Consider the following 23,056-nt stretch of genomic DNA (forward strand, 5'->3'; position numbering starts at 1 on the left):
AAAAGGCTGAAGCATTTGCAACAACCTGCAGCCAGAAAGCTGTGCTTTTCCAGCACCACTCCAATCCATGCTGCTAAATCAGTTGCATTCCTATAACATCTCGATTGAAAAACTGCACAACAGAATGCTGCACTGTGGAAGGTCACGAAATCAATTCAGGAAGAAGTTCACAGTATCCAAACAAAATCCACAAATCACCACATGATACCCAATTCATACTGACAAAACATAATTGTAACAGAACAACGTATACAAACAAAAGCTTCCAAACCAGTGAAAATGAGAGCACATGACTAGAGAAGGAGAACAGTAAAGGCAGAATCCATCCAGGATAGAAACCAAGTCTGTGTATTTGAGAAAGCAGGAGAATGGTCCGTCTCGATATCAATGAGATCTCAGTCAGGAGACATCTACAGCCCAAACTTCCAGCAAGTGTAGACAACCCCCATTACCTGCAATCTGCTGCCACACTCATGCAGCCCATAGTCAAAGAGGACAGTCTGGTTCTCAGGGAACACTCTGGTTGGCCGACAACCTGCTGTCCCCAGGGTCAGGTCAGCAGCTTTAATCAGGTGCCTGGTTCCAAATAAATCCAGCTGGGCCCTGACCAGCAGGTTGTGCTCTCCACACTGCACCATCACAGTCTGTAGTGGGGACACACTCCCAACATCAGACATTCGGAAACTGGAACCAATGGGATCCCCATGAGGAGGCACTCTCTCAGGAACAGGGCTGGCTCTCACTATTGTCCATGGAAACCTCTGGCTCAGAAACTGTTGCCATGTTTCAGAGCAACAAACAGCTCCAGCTGACACCAACAAAGGGAACAAACCCCTAACTACAATGTTTAAAAGTGTAGAGGCAGCTTCCTGTTGAGTGAAAATGAGCTGAGGAAGCTCATGTATCGAGTCCCACACTGACCTTGCTCTGGCGGAGTTTCATGAGGATGTTGTTGTGGAAGAAAGTGAGGAGTGCAGATGCTGGAGACCAGAGTTCGGAACGTGTGGCAGTGGAAAAGGACAACAGGTCATGCAGCATCCGAGGAGCATCAGAGCCCACTTTTCCAGTATGAGCTGTTCATCAGGATTGTGGATCGGGAAAGGGGGCTGAGAGATAAACAGGAGGTTAGGGGTGGGGGCAAGTTAGCTGGGATGGCGATAGGTAGATGCAGGTGTGGGGTTTAGAGGGAACTGAAATTTCATTTTGAAAGGGAAGATGGGGTGTCACGCTGGCACAGTGGTTAGCACTGCTGCCTCACAGTGCCAGGGAGATGGGTTCGATTCCAGTCTCGGGGGACTCTCTGTGCACATTCTCCCCGTGTCTGTGTGGGATTACTCTGGGTTTTCCAGTCTCCTCCCGCTGTTGAAAGATGTGCAGATTCAGTGGGCTAGCAATGGGAATTGACCTGTAGTGTTCCAGAATGTGAAGATTAGGTTCATCATTCAAGGGAATGTAGAGTAATAGGGTAGGGGAATGGGTCTGGGTGGGTTAATGTTCAGAGGGTCAGTGTGGTCTTTTTGGGGCCAAATGGCCGGTTTCCACACTGCAGGGATTCTATGATTCAACATAAAGGTGGAAACATCCATCGGACCTGATCAGGTGTACCCTAGAACTCTGTGGGAAGCTCCGGAAGTGAATGCTGGGCCCTTGCAGAGATATTTTGTATCATCGCCAGTCACAGGTGAGGTGCTGGAAGACTGGGGTTTGGCGAATGTGTTTAGAAAGGTGGTAAGGAAAAGCCAGGGAACTATAGACTGGTGAGCCTGATATCAGTGGTGGGCAAGTTGTTGAAGAGAATCCTGAGTGAGAGGATTTACATGAATTTGGTAAGCCAAAGACTGATTAGGGATAGTCAACATGGCTTTGTGCATGTGAAATCATGTCTCATGCACTTGATTGGGTTTTTTGAAGAAGTAACAAAGAGGATTAATGAGGGCAGAGCAGTGGACGTGACCTATATGAACTTCATTAAGGCGTTCAACAACGTTCCTCATGGGTGAATGGTTAGCAAGGTTAGATCTCATGGAATAAAGGAATTTGGATATAGAACTGGCTCAAAGGTAGAAGACACAGGGTTGTGGTGGAGGGTTTCTTTTCACAGTGGAGGCCTGTGACCAGTGGTGTGCCATAAGGATCGGTGCTGGGTGCACTGCTTTTTGTCATTTGTATAAATGATTTGGATGTGGACATACAAGGTATCGTTAGTAAGTTTGCAGATGACACCAAACTTGAAGGTGTAGTTTACAATGAAGGAGGTTACCATGACCCCATGAGATTGGACCATGTTGATTTCACCAGTTTCTTTATTTCCTCTCCTCCCAGCCCCATCCACGTCCCATTTATCTCTCAGCCCGCTTGGGGGATCCCCCTAGTTTCTGATGAAGAGTTTGTGCTTGAAACGATGTCTCTCTTGTTCCTCAGATGCTCCCTGACCGACTGTGCTTTTCCAGCACCACACTTTTCGACTCTGATCTCCAGCATCTGCAGTCCTCACTTTCTCCCAACTGGGCACGTGCACCGAGAACTTGCAAATGGATTTCAATGTAGATCAGTATGAGGTATTACAGTTTGGAAAGTCACATCAAGGTAGGAGTTTCACGATGAATGGTTGGGCCTTCAGGAGTGTAGTGGAATGGAAGGACTTTGAAGTTCAGGTGTATGGTTCTATGAAAGCGGAGTCCCAGGTAGATAGGGCAGTGAAGAAGGCTATGGGCAGATTGGCCTTCATCAGTCAGGGCACTGTGTACAGATGTTGGGAAGTTATGTTGTTGAGGCTGTTCGTGGAGGACTAAAGTCAGTTTTGGTCACCTTGTTACAGGAAGGATGCTATTAAACAGGATAGAGTACAGAGGAAATTTACAAGGATACTGCCAGGACTCAGGGTCTCGGGAGTGGGGAGGGGTGGTTCTTATGGAAGTGTATAAGAACATGAGAGGCATGGATGGGGTGAATGTATTCAGTTGTTTTCCCAGGATTGGGGAATCAGGGATTGGAGGGCACCAGTTTAAGGTTTGAGAGAAAAAAATAAAAGATAAGGCTGAAGCATTTGCAAAAAGCTGCAGCCAGAAAGCTGCAAAGGGACAATCCATTGTATTCCCCAGCGTCACTGATACCTGTCTTCAGTCAGTACTATTGACTCCACGTGACATCGAGAAACAGCTGCAGACTTTGGATACTGTGAAGCCAATGCACCCTGACTAACATTGTGGGAATAAGGTGAAAGAGCTGTGATCCTGAACGTGTCGTGTCCCTATCCATTCTGTTCCAGTACAGCTACAACTGCAGCATCTACCTGGAAATGGAGAAAATTGCCCAGTAGTGTCCTGTTGCTAAAAACTGGGATAAATCCAACCTTGCTAATTCCTCCCCCACCAATCACTCTCAATCACAAGTGAAGTGATGGCAGGTTTTGTCAACAGTGTTATCAAGGCACATGTCCTCCACACTAACCTGGTCATTGATGCTCAGTCTGTGTTCCACCAGGATTGCTCAGCTCCTGATCTCAGTACAGCTTGGTCCAAGTATGACTAAAAGATCTGAACTCAAAGAAGTGAGGGTGACTGCTTTAAGACCAAGGCAGAATTTGACTGAGCAATTTACCAAGGGGTCAGAGGGAAATTGGACTCAGTGTGATTAGAAAAACCTCTTTGCTGGTTGGTGTCATGCCCAGCACAATGAAAGATGGTTCTAGTTATCAATGTTCAATCACCACATTCCCAGGACATCTCTGCTAGAGTTCCTCAAGGTACTCTCTTAGACACAACCATGTCAACTTCTCCATCAAAGACCTTCCCTCCATCAGAATGTCAGAAGTGGGGATGTTTGCTCATGATTGCCCAATGTTCAGCCCCATCGACAATGTCACAGATACTGAAACAGTCCCTGTTCAAATGCAGCAAGACCTGAACAACATTCACATTCAGAACACACAACTGTCAGGCAATGACTGTCTGCAACAAGGGGAAATCTCAGTATCACACCATGACAGTCTCCATGACATTCCCATTGCTCAATCCCTCACTATTAACATCCTTGGCCTCTGTCTCGGCTGGGATTTGTTGCCTGTCCCTAATTGCCCTTGATTTGATTAGTTTGCTCAGCTATTTCAGAATCAGCAACCTTGCTGTGGGTCTGGAGACACATTTAGGCCGGACCAGGTCACGATGGTAGATTTCGTTCCCTCATGGGAATTGTGAATGAGATGGGATTGTATAAAAGATTAGTTTCACAGTCACAATTACTGAGTAGATATTTTCAAAAAAAGACAGAACACAAAAATCCATCAGCGACAACAATCGCATTTGAGCCCCCAGCCTCAGATGTTTACCTGACTCACTGAATTCCTGTCTCAGTAACATACCATTATGCCACTTGTTCCACCCACCTGTAGACAGAAGCCTGAACGTCAGACAGATAGCTCAGTGATAGGCATTATTGTCAAGGAATCAGGAGGTTAATTCACAGAGAATTCCTGCAGTGCAGAAACAGGCCATTCCAGTCCCACAAGTCCACATTCACCTCTGAAAATTAAGCCATCCAGACCCACCCCCATTACTCTACATTTACCCCTGACTAATGCACCTAACCTACACACTCTTATACAATAAGAGTACAGCCAGTTCACCTAACCTGCATATCCTTAGATTATGGGAGAAAACCCACAGAGACAGGGAGAACTCGACACAACTGCCCAAGTCACCCAAGGCTGGAATCAAAACCATCACTAACCATTGTGTCACCATGCTGCCAGAGAGAATGTGGGAAGAAATCTTAGAGGCAGTGGAAACCCAGTTTATATTTTATGTTGATTGTGACTCTTGAAACGTTAGCAGTGTCTGTCCACAGATACTGCTTGACCACCTGAGTTTTCCCAGCATTCTGTGGTTTCAGATTTCCAGCCTGGGCAGTATTTTGCTTTTAGTCTTGAGTGTAGGTTCCTTCCAGAGTCATCGGAATGTGCCAATGCTATGGTTTTAAGAATTATATTTTGTCCTGGTTGGTTGGAGAGAATCTTTGAGGCAAAGGCAGGGAGCTACCTGTGGAAAACCAGTAAACACCTTTCAGCAGTTGCTGCTTAGGCCTTGAAGTGGCAACTATTTTCTCCACACTGCCCCCGCCCATCCCCCCCCCCCCCCCCGCCACATTCCCCCCAGTCACAAAATCCAGGGTGGGGTGGATGGGGGGTGCGAAAGATACTGTAAGGTATAGGGTTCAAATTGTGCAGAATAAGGGAACAGGTGTTGCTTCTGCAAAAGCTTACATTATAAAATTAGGCTGCGCATGCAAATACTAAACAGTGAGAAGCGAAAACAGGTAGAATTATCTCTGACTAATAGGGCAGAGCGACCGTGTACCAGGATGTGCCAGTAACAGGAGAATAGTGTGCCAGTCTCAGGAGGGATGTGGCCAACGGATGGAATTTAGTTTGGCAGGATGAACGCACAAAGGCAGTAAACTATGTCAGGATAGTCACATATAAGGAACGAGATAAATAAGAGTAAGAGGGGACAGGCTTCGAGTAATGGGAGAGGGAAACAGAGGCGGAGAGAAACTAGACAAAGGTGGAGTGAAGCTAGAGCTTGTGATAGGCTACGCGCTACAGTAAAAGTAACCAATGGGTTGAAAGGGGAGGACCGAGAGACGCAGCTGAACAGCATAAATCAGAATGTAACCCCCAGATCAGGGTGCTTACTCATTAGGCACCCGTTCTTGCAAGTACGTATCAATAAAATTTGACTCTGGTTCAGAATTTGACTCTGATTGAAATTTATTAACTTGTGAGTTTTGTTTCTCACAATTTGGGGGCTCGTGTCCGGGATAACCATCATCACCAGCAGGGTTGTCACCGTCGACGGTTGGGAAGACACGTCCCGTTCCTTTTAGAATGGTCCCGTGTTCCTCGGCGGTGGGTTGCCCCTTCTGGTTGACTGATTGAGATCCGATGAGAGTCTATCTGAACCAGGTGAAAGTGAGTAGGCACAGGGAGCCAGGCAACTCCGTGCATGGACCAAGGTAGGGCAATTGACTTTTAAGTACTGCCTTGGTGGCTGGGATTGAGTTCTAGGAGTTAATAAGTGTCTAAAGAAAGAACTCAATATGGGCTGTGCCGAGGGTAAAGTATAAGCCTCCGAAAAATAAATGGAAATGGAGGCGGGGTCCCTGACAACATTCCTCCAGAAAGTCCGTTGGGCAGACTGTTGTGGAATTGGAAAAATAATACTTGCACAAGGGGAAGAGATAGCAAAAAGATGATTAAATATTGTTAGTTTGTATGAACTAAGGAATCCATTCTTTGTCCTGCCGTCTACTGGCCAAAGTATGGGTTGGATGAAGACTAAGTTTGTAAATATTTGAATTTATATCTCAACAGAAAACAGCCTTTCAGTCAGGAGAGATCAGATTATGCTTAGTGTTGGAAGGGCTAATAGCTGAAGGGCCACTGAGGGTACACTTTGGAACTAAATCTTGGCCAGACATCAAAAAATAAACTCTGAAAATAGATGGGTGGAGTGAGAAATCACTTGAATTGTTAAGAGATGCACAGAAAGTGTTTGTAAAGAGAGAGGATGAGAAGAAAAAGCAGAAGGCAAAAATGATGGAAGTCACAGTTGACGAAGTAGTCAAGAAAAGAATCGAATCAGTGACGAGCAACCGGAATGGAGGTGGCAGCACGTAGAACATAGAGGAAGGAGTAGAGGATGAGGAGGACCTTCCGTAGGGTCCAGTCAACAGGGACAAGGTCAGAGGTGGAGACCACAACAAGCAGGGTGTTACATCCAGAAAAAAAAATTCAAAAGACAGAGGGGTGGAGCGAGAAGCCTCTTGAGTTATTGTTTCGGGAAGCTCAAAAAGTGTCTGTGAGATACGGTGTCTGTGTCTGTGTGAGTGAGAGAGAGAGAGAGAGAGAGAAAAGAGCTGCACAGCTAATAGAAAGTTTAACCCTTTGTGATACGGTTTGAATGCACATTTGTTTGTTGGTGATTGAATGTTTGTGCTTTGTTCCCTGGAGCTTGAGATCCAGGACTGTTTTGAATTTGATTTCTTTTAAGGTTAAGGATTTTACAGTGATTATGAAAGAAAATGTTAACTCCTGTTCTTTTTACAGGTCAAGATTGCCTTACTATCAGTTTCTAACTAATCTCTTTCATCCTTACATAAAAGCAATTTCAAATCAGCTTGATACGGAGGAAAACAACATGATCACCTTTTTTTGTGCATCAGACTCATTTGTTTTCACTTAATTTTAAGCCGTAGCTTTATTCAGAAAGTTCCCTCCCTCATCGACAGTTGTTGTTTCAGTTCAACATTAGATTGTAATAAATCAATCCTATGGTTAATATCTGTGACCTTGGATTCGGCCATTATTCATACATTATAAGTTTTTTTTAACTTGAAGAGACAAATCCTTTTAAGACAGCTCTGGTTATTTCACGACCTTTGGCATTGTAATTGAGCAATGACTGGTCAGGACTACTTAAGAAACCTAATTTTGTATTTAAATTAAGGGACTAAAACCGGGTAATAATAGTGGATTTCAAAGTTCGGAACTGTATGCATTTTGCATTTTAAATATTAAATACTGAATAAATGAATTTATAATAATTAAATATATATTTAAAAGTAAGATTCCAAAATGTATAGTTAGGAACAGGCTTTAAAGTTAGACAAGCATAAATTAATAAATTGGTATTTGAAGCTATAGGGAGCAAGAAATATTGCAATAAAGGTTTAAACAAAACATTGGGTGATGAAGAATGGTCATTAGGTGGCCCGAAAGCTGTTCAATTGGTTAAATTGGCTCAGCAATTGATCTGGCAACATACCATGGGAGTGGGAACGAAGTTGGACTATGGCGACAGTTTTGTGATGAGAGGCACGAAGAATCGGTTTTGAGCTCATGACAAGATACTGCCACCAAATTGGGGATTGATTTAACTGCAAATGGTGCGATGGAATCTGTTGAGGTTTTTAAAAATGAATGCGCTCGAGCAAAACAATTACCGAAACAGAACGATAAGTCACTAGTGACTGGTAAACAAACAGAACTGCGCAATTACAGTTTCTAAAATGTTTTAGCCACTTGTTGCGTTTCCACCCTGAATTACAGATAATGATTATTTTATTTATATTATATAGATATAATTAATAATTAATATTTATAATATATCAATTGTATTAGCCTGAATCAATATTAATTGACAGGATTCCTTCACACACTCTCAGTGACCTGTCATGTTGATTCATAGATAATTTAAAACATGACAGCATTAATTCATTGTTAATTAAAGAATGGAAAGTTACATTACTGACCAGAGCGTGTGCAGGCAGTGGCAGCAACAACCTTATTGGTAGAGGAGAGTCGGAAACTTTCTTTTGGGGGAGCCTTAAAAGTCAGCACCCCACATCAGGTACAGACCATATTAAATCAGAAAGTGGGACGGTGGCTTACGGACTCTAGAATTCTAAAATATGAAGCAATTTTAATAGAGAGAGATGACCTTTTATTGATCACAGACACTTGTCTGAATCCAGCTACCTTTCTCTGGAAAGGGGAGGATGACGCTTCCTCAGACCCAGAACATGACTGCCTCGGCATTATAGAATATCAGACTAAAGTAAGAATGAACCTCAGTGATATCCCTCTACGTGCAGGGGCCAAGCTGTTCATTGATAGGTCCTCCAGAGTGATTGAAGGTAAAAGACACAATGGATATGTAGTAGTGGATGGAATAGAGGGGAGTGTTATTGAGGCTCTTGACTACCCAATGATTGGCCGGCACAGACTTGTGAATTTTATGCACTAGGAAGGGCCCTTAAGATCTTGGAAGGCAAAGAAGGAACTGTGTCCACAAATTCTAAGTATGCCTTCGGGGTGGCACACACATTTGGGAAGATGTGGCAGGAGAGGGGACTGATAAACAGTAGGGGAAAGAACTAGCTCGAGGAATTGGTAAAGCAAGTATTGGAATCCCTTTAATTGCCAAAGGAAATAGCAATGGTCCACATAAATGGACAGCAGCAGGGAAATGATCCCGTAGCAAAGGGAAATAGATTGGTGGATGAAGTCGCGAAGGAGGCAGCTCTGAACCCTCAACCTGCTACAATATAGATTTTGGTACCGATGGTGCAGGACCCTGGGGTGGGGGGGGAGACCGATATTTAGCGCTAAGGAAAAGAGAGAGTTAGAAGAGCTGGGAGCTACGCAGGCAGTCGAAGGGCGCTGGATGCTACCCGATGGCCGGGAGATGCTAAATACAATGATGATGCAAGAAATTATGGCTGTCTTACACCAGGGAGTGCAAGCAATGTGTGATTTGGTCTTAAGGAAATATGGATGCAAAGGGATCTATACGATAGCCAAACAGATATGTGAGGGATGTATAACATGCAAGAAGGTCAACAAGAAGTTATTGAGGAAACAAGTCCCAGGAGGGAGAGAACCTGGGCTCTGAGCATTTCAGAGCATTCAAGTAGATTATACCGAATTACCCCGAGTAGGAAGACTGAGGTATATGCTGGTAGTGGGTGATCACCGATCGGGATGGGTGGAGGCGTACCCTTTAGCCACTGCCACTGCAAGTGGGGAGTCCAAGATAATACTTGAACACGTAATTCCCAGAGACGGGATAATGGAATGCATAGATTCAGATCAAGGAATTCATTTTACTTCCAGTGTACTCCAGAGAGTACTGAAGGGTTATGTATCTCCTGGGAGTTCCACACCCCTTGGCACCCACCTTCATCAGGTAAGGTTGAGAGAATGAACCAGACACTCAAGAAGTAGTTATCGAAATTAGTAGTAGAAACCAGACTCTCTTGGACTAAGTGTTTACCTATAGCCCTTTTGCGAGTGCGGATAGCCCCAAGGAAAGATATGGGGCTGTCCCCTTATGGGATATTGCTTGGCCTGTCTTATCTGGGAACGAAAGCGGAACTGCCAACCCTGGAGACTAAACATCTGTTCTTTAAAAACAGTTGGAGTTGCATGCGACAATGCCTTGAGAGTTTGCCTTTCATCAAGGGGGTCTTTATGGGAACTGACTGTTGGATCAGGCAGAGAGGGAGGACTGCAGATGTGGAGATCAGTCAAAATGTGGTGCTGGAAGAGCACAGCTGGTCAGGCAGCATCTGAAGAACAGGAGAGTCAACATTCCAAGCATAAGCTTGGCATCAGGAATGTGGTAGGGGTATCCAAGGGCAAGGGCTTGGACCAGGGTGAAAAGTAGCTGGGAATACAGAAGTTGGAGGAGTGGTGTTACTGATACATCCAAGGTGGTTTAATCTGCACACAGGAAGCAGCAAATATCTGCCATAACCCAATTAATCATTCAGGAAACTCAGTGCATGGATTGGAGAGGCTAAACCTAGAGATTGTACCCAGGAATAGTTTAAATTAAGGAAGGATGCAGAAACAAAACCAGCTCCAGACAGAAGACACCATGAATCACTGCTTTATTGACTCTTCCAATCACCAGTTGATGGGTGTTTGCTTGTGTCTCCTGTACAGGAACAAGGCCAGCAATGAAGCAAAAATCAGACAGACAGCTGTCACAGTCAGGACCACCATCACAACCAGCTCTGACTCCACACCTACAAAACAAGGAGAAACCAATGGTTACTGAGGGAAACCAGGGACAGAAAGGGAAACTAGCAGGCACCCAACTCACCGCTTGGAGACCTCTCCTGCATCCTTCCGTCACCCTCAGTCAGGGACTGAGTTGCCAGGTTGGTCAGCGCAGTATCCAGAATGATCAGGGGGCCAAGTGAGGCCTCTCCTTCCCACTTCAATCCAGCTTCACACTCTACAAGATCAACATCCCAGTCAGGGAGGGGGAGTGGGAGTGACGAGAGAGCCCCAACATCTCGAGGGTCAACATCCTACCAGCTTCAGAGCCAAGGCCTCTCTTTCCTCTGGAGGGAGACAGGATCTCCCTTGTGCTCCCACAATTCCCCACAGGCACAAAGGTCCTCCAATGGGGTCCAGCTAAACAGAAACAGCCCATCAACCACATGGTGCATCATCTCTCCCAACAACAACATCCCTGAGGGACAGGGAGAGGGAACTTACGTATTCTGCAGCTTCTGGAAAGTACAAGTTTTCAAAGTCTGAGAAGATTTGTAGCTCGGGTACTCATTGTGGTTCTGTTTGCCAAGCTGGGAATTTGTGTTGCAGACATTACGTCCCCTGTCTAGGTGACATCCTCAGTGCTAGGGAGCCTCCTGTGAAGCGCTTCTGTGATCTTCCTCCAGCATTTGTAGTGGTTTGAATCTGCCACTTCCAGTTGTCAGTTCCAGCTGTCAGCTGCAGTGGTCGGTATATTGGGTCCAGGTCAATGTGTTTGTTGATTGAATCTGTGGATGAGCTCAGGTTGACCTTGACCCAATATACCGACCACTGCAGCGGGCAGCTGGAACTGACAACTGGAAGTGGCAGATTCAAACCACTACAAATGCTGGAGGAAGATCACAGGAGGCTCCCTCGAACTGAGGATGTCACCTCGACAGGGGACGAAACGTTTGCAACACAAATTCCCAGCTTAGCAAACAGAACCACAACAGTAAAAGCTTTCTTCCTGGAATCTCCCTGATCCACTGCAACAACTCTCAGGTGACAGGTGATGAACATCTGAGGGACAGTCAGGGACACAGTCACAAAAGTCAGTGTTTAGTGACTCCCTCCCCATTGTGGAGGAGCACATCAGCAGTTTCCTCTTACCAAAGATCGCTCATCGCCATAGAAACGCAAGGCGTCCAGATCAAACCGAAGCTTGTCCGGCTCACACCCTCTCGGCAACACAAACCGAGGCCCACCCTCACCTGAGGAGACTGACAGTGAGACCCATGGAAGTGTTTGATGCAGGCAACGTGGAAGAAGCTTTATTCTGTACCTAAACATGTTATGTCCCTGTCTGGGGAGTGTTTGATCGGGACAATGCAGGGAGAGTTCAACCTTCTGTTTATTTTTAATTCACAGAGTAGAGGTACTTTTACTCTGTATTTCACCACGTGCTGTCTGTGTCCTGGGAGCCTTTGATGGGGACAGCTTTCCTTCCAGTTTTTAAGAGGGGAAGTTTTGGTTTCAGTTGCAGAGAGTAGAATCTTTTACTCTGTTTCTAACTCAGTGATGCCCCTGGATTGAAAGTGTTTGATGTAGACAGTGTAGCTGTACAATTAGTTTAAAAGTGTAGAGACCGCTTTCTGTTCAGTGACAATGAGCTGAGGAGGCTCATGTATCGCGTCCCACACTGACCTTGCTCTGGTGGAGTTTCATGAGGATGGTGTTGTGGAAGAAAGTGAGGAGTGCAGATGCTGGAGACCAGAGTTCGGAACGTGTGGCAGTGGAAAAGCACAACAGGTCATGCAGCATCCGAGGAGCATTAGAGGCCACTTTTCCAGTAGGAGCTGTTCATCAGGATTGTGGATTGGGAAAGGGGGCTGAGAGATAAACAGGAGGTTAGGAGTGGGGGCAAGTTAGCTGGGATGGCGAGAGGTAGATGCAGGTGCGGAGTTTTGAGCAAACTGAAATTTCATTTTGAAAGGGAAGATGTACTGGCACGTTGGCACAGTGGTTAGCACTGCTGCCTCACAGCGACAGGGACATGGGTTCGATTCCAGTCTCAGGTGACTCTTTGTGTGGACTTTGCACATTCTCCCCGTGTCTGTGTGGGATTACTCTGGGTTTTCCAGTCTCCTCCCATTGTTCAAAGATGTGCAGGTTCAGTGGGCTGGCAATGGGAATTGACCTGTAGCGTTCCAGATTGTGTAGGTTAGGTTCCTCATTCAAGGGAATGTAGAGTAACAGGGTAGGGGAATGGGTCTGGGTGGGTTACCGTTCAGGGGGTCAGTGTGGACTTTTTGGGGCCAAATGTCCAGTTTCCACACTGCAGGGATTCTATGATTCAACATAAAGGTGGAAACATCCATCGGACCTGATCTGGTGTACCCGAGAACTCTGTGGGAAACTCCGGAAGTGATTGCTGGGCCCTTGCAGAGATATTTTGTATCATCGACAGTCACAGGTGAGGTGCTGGAAGACTGGGGTTTGGCGAATGAGTTGCTACTGTTTAAGAAAGGTGGTAAGGTAAAGCCAGGGATCTATAGACTGGTGAGGCTGACATCAGTGGTGGGTACGTTGTTGGAGAGAATCCAGAGTGTGAGAATTGACATGAATTTGGTAAGCCAAAGACTGATTAGGGATAGTCAACATGGCGTTGTGCATGTGAAATCATGTCTCATGAACTTGATTGGGTTTTTTGAAGTAACAAAGAGGATTGATGAGGGCAGAGCAGTGGACGTGATCTATATGAACTTCATTAAGGCGTTCAACAAGGTCCCTCACGGGGGCCTGGTGAGCAAGGTTAGATCTCATGGAATACAGGGATACAGAACTTGCTGGAAGGTAGAAGACACCGGGTAGTGGTGAAGGATTGCTTTTCACAGTGGAGCCCTGTGACCAGTGGTGTGCTATAAGGATCGGTGCTGGGTCCACTGCTTTTTATCATTTGTTTAAATGATTTGGATGTGGACATACAAGGTATTGTTCGTAAGTTTGCACATGACACCAAAATTGGAGGTGTAGTGGACAGTGAAGGAGGTTACCATGATCCCATGAGATTGGATCATGTTGATTTCACCAGTTTCCTTATTTCCTCTCCTCCCAGCCCCATCCACGTCCCATTTATCTCTCAGACCCCTTGGGGGATCCCCCTCGTTCCTGATGAAGAGCTTGTATTTGAAAGGTTATCTCTCTTGTTCCCCAGATGCTGCCTGACCCGACTGTTTTTACAGCATCACACTTTCCAACTCTGATCTCCAGCATCCGCAGTCCTCACTTTCTCCCAACTGGGGTCGAGCACCGAGAAATTGCAAATGGAGTTCACTGTAGATCAGTATGAGGTGTTACAGTTTGGGACTTCACATCAAGGTAGGAGTTTCATGATGAATGGTTGGGCCTTAAGGAGTGTAGTGGAACAGAGGGACCTTGGAGTTCTGGTGGATGGTTCTCTGAACGTAGAGTTACAGGTAAACAGGGCAGTGAAGGCAGCTTTTGACATACTATCCTTCATCAGTCAGGGAATTGAGTAGAGATGTTGGGAAGTTATAGTGCTGAGACTATATGTGGAGTATTGTATTCAGTTTTGGTCACCTTGTTCCAGGAAGGATGCTATTAAATGGGATAGAATGCAGAAGAAATTGACAAGGATACTGCCAGAACTCAGGGTCTTGGGGGAATGGGGCCCTTATGGAAATGTATAAGATCATGAGAGGCATGGATGAGGTGAATGTACTCCGTTGTTTTCCCAGGGTAGGGAAAATCAGGGACTAGCGGGCACCAGGTTAAGGTTTGAGGGTAACGAGAAAAAGAAAAGGCTGAAGCATTTGCAACAACCTGCAGCCAGAAATCTCCAAAGGGACAATCCATTGTGGTCCCCTGCATCACCGATGCCTATCTTCAGTCAGTACTATTGACTCCATGTGACATCGAGAAACAGCTGCAGACATTGGATACTGTGAAGCCAATGCACCCTGACTAACATTGTGGGAATAAGGTGAAAGAGCTGTGATCCTGAACGTGTCATGTCCCTATCCATTCTGTTCCAGTACAGCTACAAATCCAGCATCTACCTGGAAATGGAGAAAATTGCCCAGTAGTGTCCTGTTGAGAAAAAGTGGGACAAATCCAGCCTTGCCAATTACTCCCCCACCAATCCACTCAATCACAAGCAAACTGTTATCAAGGCACATGTCCTCCACACTAACCTGGTCACTGATGCTCAGTCTGTGTTCTGTCGGGGTTACTCGGCTCCTGATCTCAGTACAGCTTGGCCCAAGTATGACTAAAAGAGCCGAACTTGAAGAGGGGAAATGAGGATGACTGCTTTAAGACCAAGGCAAAATTTGATTGAACAATTTACCAAAGAATCCCAAGGAAAATTGGACTCAATGGGATTAGAAAAACCTCTTTGCTGGTTGGAGTCATGTCCAGCACAACAACAGATGGTTTTAGTTGCCAATGTTCAATCACCACATTCCCAGGACATCTCTGCCAGAGTTCCACAAGGTACTCTCTCAGACACAACCATGTCAACTGCTCCATCAAAGACCTTCCCTCCACCAGAATGTCAGAAGTGGGGATGTTTGCTCATGATTGCCCAGTGTTCAGCCCCATTGACAATGTCACAGATACTGTCACAGTCCCTGTTCAAATGCAGCAAGACCTGAACAACATTCAGAACACACAACTGTCAGGGCAATGACAGTCGGCAACAAGGGAAAATCTCACTATCACACCATGACAGTCCCATTGCTCAATCCCTCACTATTTACATCCTGTGGTTTCTGTGTCTCGGCTGGGAGCTGTTGCCTGTCCCTAATTGCCCTTAATTTGATGGGTTTGCTCAGCTATTTCAGAATCAGTGACATTGCTGTGGGTGTGGAGTCACATTTAGGCCGGACCAGATCAAGATGGTAGATTTCCTTCCCTAATGGGAATTATGAATGACATGGGATCTGAGAAAAGATTAGTTTCACAGTCACAATTACCAGGAGTAGATATTTTCAAACAAAAGATAGATTTTCATGTTTTATCAGCAACGACAATAAAATTGTAGCCCCCAGCCTCAGATGATTAACCCAACTCACTGAATTCCTGTCTCAGTAACACTACCTTTATGCCACTTGTTCCACCCACCTGTAGACAGAAGCCTGAGCCAAAGACAGATGGCTCGGTGATAGCCATTAGTGTCAAAGAATCCTGAGTTTAATTCACATTGAATCTCCACAGTGTGGAAACAGGCCATTCAGTCCCAACAAGGCCACACTGACCCTCTGAAAGGTCAGCCACCCTGACCTTTACCCAACACTGACCACTGACGACCCATCTAACCTCCACATCACAAAAAACTATGGTCAGTTTAGAATTGCCACCTATTTGGATTGTGGGAGGAAACCCACACAGACAGGGAGAACTCCACGTAGAGAAGTTGCCCAAGGAGATGGTAACATTAGGAATCCACCTGGACACTTGTCCAGAGACTCTGAACTGACTAGAAACACCAACTGTTTCTCCCTCAGACACTGCCACAGAGCCATTCCTCCAGCACATTCTGCAAACAGTGATTTAATCAGAATGGAAAGCCCCTTTCCAAGGTGGTCATCATTCCCTGTACTCCCTGGAAGGAGCAAACAAGATCTTCCATAACCCAGTCATTCAGGAAGCTCACTTCATGGATTGGAGAAGCTTAACCCAGGGATAGTTTAAACTAAGAAAGGATGCGGAAACAAGCCAGGTCTAGACCGAAGACACCATGATTCACTGCTTTATTGACTCTCCCAATCACCAGTTGATGGGTGTTTTCTTGTGTCTCTTGTACAGGAACAAGGCCAGCAATGAAGCAGAGACCAGACAGACAGCTGCCACAGTCAGGACCACCATCACAACCAGCTCTGACTCCACACCTACAAAACAAGGAGAAACCAATGGTTACTGAGGGAAAACAGGGACAGAAAGGGAAACTAGCAGGCAGCCAACTCACCCCTGGGATACTTCTCCTGCATCTTTCTGTCACCCTCAGTCAGGGGCTGAGTTGCCACGTTGGTCAGCTCAGTATCCAGAATGATCAGGGGGCCAAGTGAGGCCTCCCCCTCCAATCCAGCTTCACTCTCTACAAGATCAAACATCACAGTCAAGGGAGGGGAACAAGATGGGGGTGAGGGGAGATCCCAGCATCTAGAGGGCAATGACCTACCAGCTTCAGGGCCAAGGTCTCTCCTTCCTCTGAAAGGGATCACGATCTCCCTTGTGCTCCCACAATTCCCCACATGGCAACAGGCACAAATGTCACTGTCTGACTCCTCCAATGGGGTCCAACTAAACAAGAGGAACAGCCCATCAACCACATGATGCATCACCTCTCCCAACAACATCCCTGAGGGACAGGGAGAGGGAACTTACATATTCTGCAGCTTCTGGAAAGTACAAGCTTTATTCCTGGAATCTCCGTGATCCACTGCAGCAACTCTCAGGTGACAGGTGATGAACATCTGAGGGACACAGTCAGAACAAGTCAGTGTTTAGTGACTCCCTCCCCATTGTGCAAGAGTACATCAGCAGCTTCCTCTTACCAAGGATCGCTCATCTCCATAGAAACGGAAGGCATCCAGGTCAAACCGGAGCTTGTCCGCCTCCCGCCTGTCTGTGGGCGACACAAAGGTTGAAAAGGAATCCTCAGCTTTGCTGTCCAGGAGGCAACTGCAGATGGACAAAGGGCCATGAAGTGAATGGAGTGAAGCCACTGAGATGGGAGCAGCTGGAGAAATCAGAGAGCTCCTTACCCATTGTAGTCAATGATGCTGTATCTCGGGGTGGAGTCCTTGTCTGGGCTCAGTGTAGCTACACAGCGATCAATGTACAGCTTCAGGGGCACATGGTTGGCCAGTGACACCGATGCCTCAATGTGAATGAGGTCTCCCAGGGAGTAGACAGTGGAAGTGCGCTCTGTCAGCCAGTCACCTGAAGTACAGCAAGACAAAGGTTGGATTCAATGGGTACAACTCACGCAGAGAGACACCAGGAGATCCCTCCCCAGCCACCCATCACTTACCATTCATTAGATGCAGGGAGAATGACAGATGCCCTTCTCCAGACCTGGTGGAGCTGAATGGGATCCAGGTGGGCCTGATGGGATTGCTGCTCACATTGCCCTTCCTGGGGAAAGGAGACAGGGCAGCCATTTTAGGCCAGTGTTCGACAACAGCAGCAGGGGATCATACTGACAATTGAGTAATGATTCTCACCTCAAATAACGACATTCAATGGGAACAACAGCACCATTGGTTCTCACAATGACAGATCCAGGATAGTTTGGGACGTGGGTCAGGTGGGTGGTGTAGACCAGGAAATCTTCAGTCATCTGAAAGACACCAGATTAAGGAATGGAGAGGCTGATCTGAAATGATAAGGATCTACACAGTGTTTACAATGACACCGTCCCATTGTGACAATTCTTTAGTGAGACCAACAGTCTCAGGGCCAGGAATCTGCTTTCCCACACCCTGAGCTGGAGAGACCAGTATTCAAGGGCAGTTCACAGGTCGGGGGTTAGTCATTTAGGATCAATTCAACAATGTAAGGCATCATTCCAAAGATCAGGATCGGAATTCCAAACCAAAACTTGGTCGAAAGGAGGTTGTGTGTTCGGTTCCCAGACTAAATTAGAGATAGTATTGAGGGAACAGGGACGTGGTGATTGTTATCACAGGGAAGAGGCTGCAGGGATCTTTTGGCCATCATCTCCTTGTGTAATCATGAAACCTTCGTATTATGAGCAGAATTGGGAGATTAATCAGAAGGTTAGGCAATAAAACAGTATTTAGGAGATGGGAAAGAACAGAAACTAATTAGCCATAATAAAATCAAACTAGTTTTACCAACAGGCCAAACGTGGAGCTCGAGTACATGAGCAGTTAATTTATTCATAGACCAACACCCCCAGTGGGAGGGAGTCAAGACAATGTGCCTGATGGTGATGGAGCTACTTTCCATCCAACTAAACACAAGACATGCTGCTAAGAGTTGTGCTCCTGTGACCTCACTATGGAGAAAGTAGTGATAATAGAAATCCACACTATAGTGGATCACTAAACCAAGTCAGGAGAACACTCAGCATCAAAACACCACCCACAAGTCAACACATGATACTTAATTCATACTGAAAACATTCTAACAGAGCAACCCCTGTAATCAGAAGCTTCTAATCCAATAAGAATGGGAGCAAAAGGCTAGAGATGGAGAACCGTTCAGGCACACAGTCCAATCCAGGCGAGGAACTTAGTCTGATGATTTGAGAATGTAGGAGAGACAGTTCCTACATATTAACATCACATTTAGGGTTCTAGTCAGGAATCATCTACAGCCCAAACTTCCAGCAAGTGTAGACAACCCCCATTACCTGCAATCTGCTGCCACACTCATGCAGCCCATAGTCAAAGAGGACAGTCTGGTTCTCAGGGAAGACCCTGGTTGGCTGACAACCTGCTGTCCCCAGGGTCAGGTCAGCAGCTTTAATCAGGTGCCTGGTTCCAAATAAATCCAGCTGGGCCCTGACCAGCAGGTTGTGCTCTCCACACTGCACCATCACAGTCTGTAGTGGGGACACACTCCCAACATCAGACATTCGGAAACTGGAACCAATGGGATCCCCATGAGGAGGCACTCTCTCAGGAACAGGGCTGGCTCTCACTATTGTCCATGGAAACCTCTGGCTCAGAAACTGTTGCCATGTTTCAGAGCAATAAACAGCACCAACTAACACCAACAAAGGGAACAAACCCCTCACTACAAAATCACCCATGATCACAAACAACTCAACCATCCCCACACACTCTCAACCAGCTCCTTTTATACACACAACCTGCTCTCACCTGACACCAATGTGACCAGAAGCAGCAACATTGAACCAATCAACCAGCCCCAATCTCTACAATTTCCACCAATGACCGAACTGGTCGAGTTCTTACCAGGAGGGCCTATTTCATTTGGACCAATAGGAGTGGCTGTGAGCTGCTGTGCTGTCACCTGACTGAATTCAGCTCCACAAGGTCTCATGGTGAAGGCCCCATGAATACAATCATCAAACGTAGCTCATTGATCTGGGAGGGTGTCTGCTGGATCCTGTCCACCCTCGCCTGAGGAGACTGACAGTGAGACCCATGGAAGTGTTTGATGTAGGCAATGTGCAAGAAGCTTTATTCTTGTAAACTTATCATGCCCCTCTCTCTCTGGAATGCAGGGAGAGCTTTATTTTCAGTTTATTTTTAATTTATAGAGTAGAAGCAGTTTTACTCTGTATTTCACCATGTGCTGTCTCTGTTTCTGTCTCTGGGGAACCTTTGATGGGGACAGCTTTCCTTCCAGTTTTCAAGAATAGAAGCTCGAGTTTCAGTTGGAAAGAGTACAATCTTTTACTCTGTTTCTAACTCAGTGAGGTCCCTGGATTAAAAGTGTTTGATATACACAGTGTAGCTGTACATTTAGTTTAAAAGTATAGAGACAACTTTCTGTTCAGTGAAAATGAGCAGAGGAAGCTCATGTATCGCGTCCCACACTGACCTTGCTCTGGCGGAGTTTGTTGGGGGATGGTGTTGAGGGAGAAAGTGAGGAGTCCAGATTCTGGAGATCACAGTCAAAGTGTGTGGCCCTGGAAAAGCACAGCATCTGAGGAGCAGGAGAGTTGGTTTCGGGTATAAGCCCTTCATCAGGATTGTGGATTGGGAAAGGGGGCTGAGAGATAAATCGGAGATTAGGAATGGGGGCAAGGGAGCTGGGATGGCGATAGGTAGATGCACGTGTGGGGTGTTGAGAGAATTTTACATTCATTCTAAAAGGGAAGATGGGGCAGCATGGTGGCACAGTGGTTAGCACTGCTGCCTCACAGCACCTGGGACATGGGTTTGATTCCAGTCTCGGGCAACTCTCTGTGTGGAGTTTGCACGTTCTCCTTGTGTCTGTGTGGGATTACTCTGGGAGCTCTGGTTTCCTCCCACTATCCAAAGATGTGCAGGTTAGGTGGATGCGCCGTGGTAAATTACCGTTTGTGTTCAGGGATGTGTAGGTAGGTGCATTAGTCAGGGAACATGTAGAGTAATAGGGTAAGGGAATGGGTTTGGCTGGGTTACTCTTGAAAGCGTCAATGTGGACTTGTTGAGCCAAATGGCCTGTTTCCACACTGTAGGGATTCTATGATTCAACATAAATGTGTATAAATCCCTACAGGCTGATCAGGTGTACCCTGGAACTCTGTGGGAAGCTTGGGGAGTGATGGCTGGGCCTCTTGCTGAGAAATTTGTATCATCAACATTTGTAGGTGAGGTACCAGAAGACTGGAGTTTGGCTAATGTGTTGTCACTATTTAGGAAAGGTGGTTAGGAAAAGCCAGGGAACTCCAGACTCGTGAGTTTGGCATCGGTGCTGGGCAAGTTGTTGGAGGGATTCCTGAGGGACAGGATTTACATGTATTTGGTAAGCCAAAGACTGATTAGGGATAGTCAGCATGGCTTTGTGTGTGAGAGATCATTTCTCATAAAATTGATTAAATTTGTTTGAAGAAGTAACACAGAGGATTGATGAGAGCAGCGTGGGGGACGTGATCTGTATGGACTTCAGCAAGGCATTCAACAAAGTTCCTCATGGGTGACTGGTTAGCAAGGTTAGATCTCGTGGAATACAGGGATGTGGGGACAGAACTGGCTGGAAGGTAGAAGACATAGGGTAGTAGTAGAGGATTGCTTTTGAGAGTGGAGGGCTGTGAGCAGTGGTGTGCCATAAGGATCGGTGTTTTTTGTCATTTGTATAAATGATTTGGATGTGAACATACAAGGTATTGTTAGTAAGTTTGCAGATGAAACCTAACTTGGAGATGAAGTGGACAGTGAAGGAGGTTACCATGATTCCATATGATTGGACCATGTCGATTTCACCAGTTTCCTTATTTCCTCTCCTCCCAGCCCCACCGCATCCCATTTATCACTGAGGCATCTTGAGGGCATCCCCTCATTCCTGATGAAGAGCTTGTGCTTGAAGCGTCGTCTCTCTTGTTCCTCAGATGCTGCCTGAACGGCTGTGCTTTTCCAGCACCACACTTTCCGACTCTGATCTCCAGCAACTGCAGTCCTCACTTTGTCCCACCTGGGCACAAGCACTGAGAAATTGCAAATGGAGTTCAATGTAGATCAGTATGAGGTGTTACAGATTGGGAAGTCACATCAAGGTAGGAGTTTCATGATGAATGGTTGGACCATCGAGAGTGTAGTGGAACAGAGGGACCTTGGAGTTCAGGTGAATGGTTCTCTGAAAGTGCAGTCACAGGTAGACAGGCAGTGAAGGTGGCTTTTGGCAGACTGGCCTTCATCAGTCAGGGCCTTGAGTAGAGATGTTGGGAAGTTATGTTGCAGTTATACAGAATGGTGACGAGGCTTGCACTTGGAGTATTGTGTTCAGTTGTGGTCACCTTGCTCTCGGAAAGATGTTATTAAACAGGACAGAATGCAGAAGGAATTTACAATGATGTTGCCAGGACTCTGGGTCTGAGTTGGAGGGAGAGATTGCACAAGCTCGGACTTGTTTCTGCGGGGGAGGCGGTGAATTCTTATGGGAGTGTATCAGATCATGAAAGGCATGGATGGGGTGAAAGTACTCAGACTTTTTCCCAGTATGGAGGAGTCAAGGACTAGAGAACATTCGTTTAAGGTTAGAGGGGAAAAGAATGAAAGGGAAACGGAGGGGCAATGATTTCACGTAGTTTGGGGGGTACGCATATGGAATAAGAAGCCAGCAGAAGTGTTTGAGGCAGATACGTAAACAACGTTCAAAAATGCATTCAGAGAAAAACATGGAGAGGAAAGGATTAGAAGGCTGTGGGCCCAGTACAGGGAAATGGGGTTAGTGTGGATGGACATTGTGGTCAGCCCAGACCAGTTTGGGCTGAAGGGCCTCTGTGTGCTGTAGGAGTCTGAATTTAAAAATTGCCAAGAGGAGGCGGTTCCACAAATTTCCCCACCCTCAATAATGGAGCAACCAACACAAAGGATAAGGCTGAAGCATTTACAACAACCTGCAGCCAGAAAGATCCAAAGGGACAATCCATTGTTGTCCCCAGCATCACCGATGCCCGTCTTCAGTCAGTACTATTGACTACAAGTGAAATAGAGAAACAGCTGCAGACGTTGGATAATGTGAAGCCAATGCACTCTGACGAATACTGTGGGAATAAGGTGAAAGAGCTGTGATCCTGAACGTGCCGTGTCCCTGTCTATTCTGTTCCAGTTCAGCTACAGCTGCAGCATCTACCTGGAAATGGAGATAATTTTCCAGTAGCATCCTGTTGCTAAAAACTGGGATAAATCCAACCTTGCCAATTCCTCCCCCACCAATCCACTCTCAATCACAAGTGAAGTGATGGAAGGTTTTGTCAACAGTGTTATCAAGGCACATGTCCTCCACACTAACCTGTTCACTGATGCTCAGTCTGTGTTCCACCAGGATTGCTCAGCTCCTGAT

The 23,056-nt window shown here is 46.1% G+C and overlaps 1 protein-coding gene across 1 annotated transcript; it reads right to left on the bottom strand.

The window, feature by feature from the left end:
* Positions 1 to 16,515: 16,515 nt before the first annotated feature.
* Positions 16,516 to 19,175, bottom strand: LOC140468800 (zona pellucida sperm-binding protein 3-like). Its single transcript, XM_072564822.1, has 8 exons — positions 18,951 to 19,175; positions 17,797 to 17,912; positions 17,604 to 17,707; positions 17,335 to 17,512; positions 17,125 to 17,251; positions 16,955 to 17,043; positions 16,749 to 16,870; positions 16,516 to 16,664 (listed from the first exon to the last, which is right to left on the bottom strand). Exons 1-8 carry the CDS (start codon positions 19,173 to 19,175, stop codon positions 16,516 to 16,518), a joined length of 1,110 nt encoding a protein of 369 aa, XP_072420923.1.
* Between the last annotated feature and the right edge of the window lie 3,881 nt (positions 19,176 to 23,056).

The sequence above is a fragment of the Chiloscyllium punctatum genome, chromosome 48 (genome assembly GCF_047496795.1).
Source record: "Chiloscyllium punctatum isolate Juve2018m chromosome 48, sChiPun1.3, whole genome shotgun sequence".
NCBI lineage: Eukaryota > Metazoa > Chordata > Chondrichthyes > Orectolobiformes > Hemiscylliidae > Chiloscyllium > Chiloscyllium punctatum.

Excerpts from the sequence above, each read along its gene's own strand:
- LOC140468800 (XM_072564822.1), bottom strand. The coding sequence starts at position 19,175 with ATGTCTGATGTTGGGAGTGTGTCCCCACTACAGACTGTGATGGTGCAG. Across the intron at positions 17,044-17,124 it reads ATGGAGATGAGCGATCCTTG|ATGTTCATCACCTGTCACCT; the intron begins GTAAGAGGAAGC and ends TGTGTCCCTCAG. Across the intron at positions 16,665-16,748 it reads AGACCTTGGCCCTGAAGCTG|AGAGTGAAGCTGGATTGGAG; the intron begins GTAGGTCATTGC and ends TTGATCTTGTAG.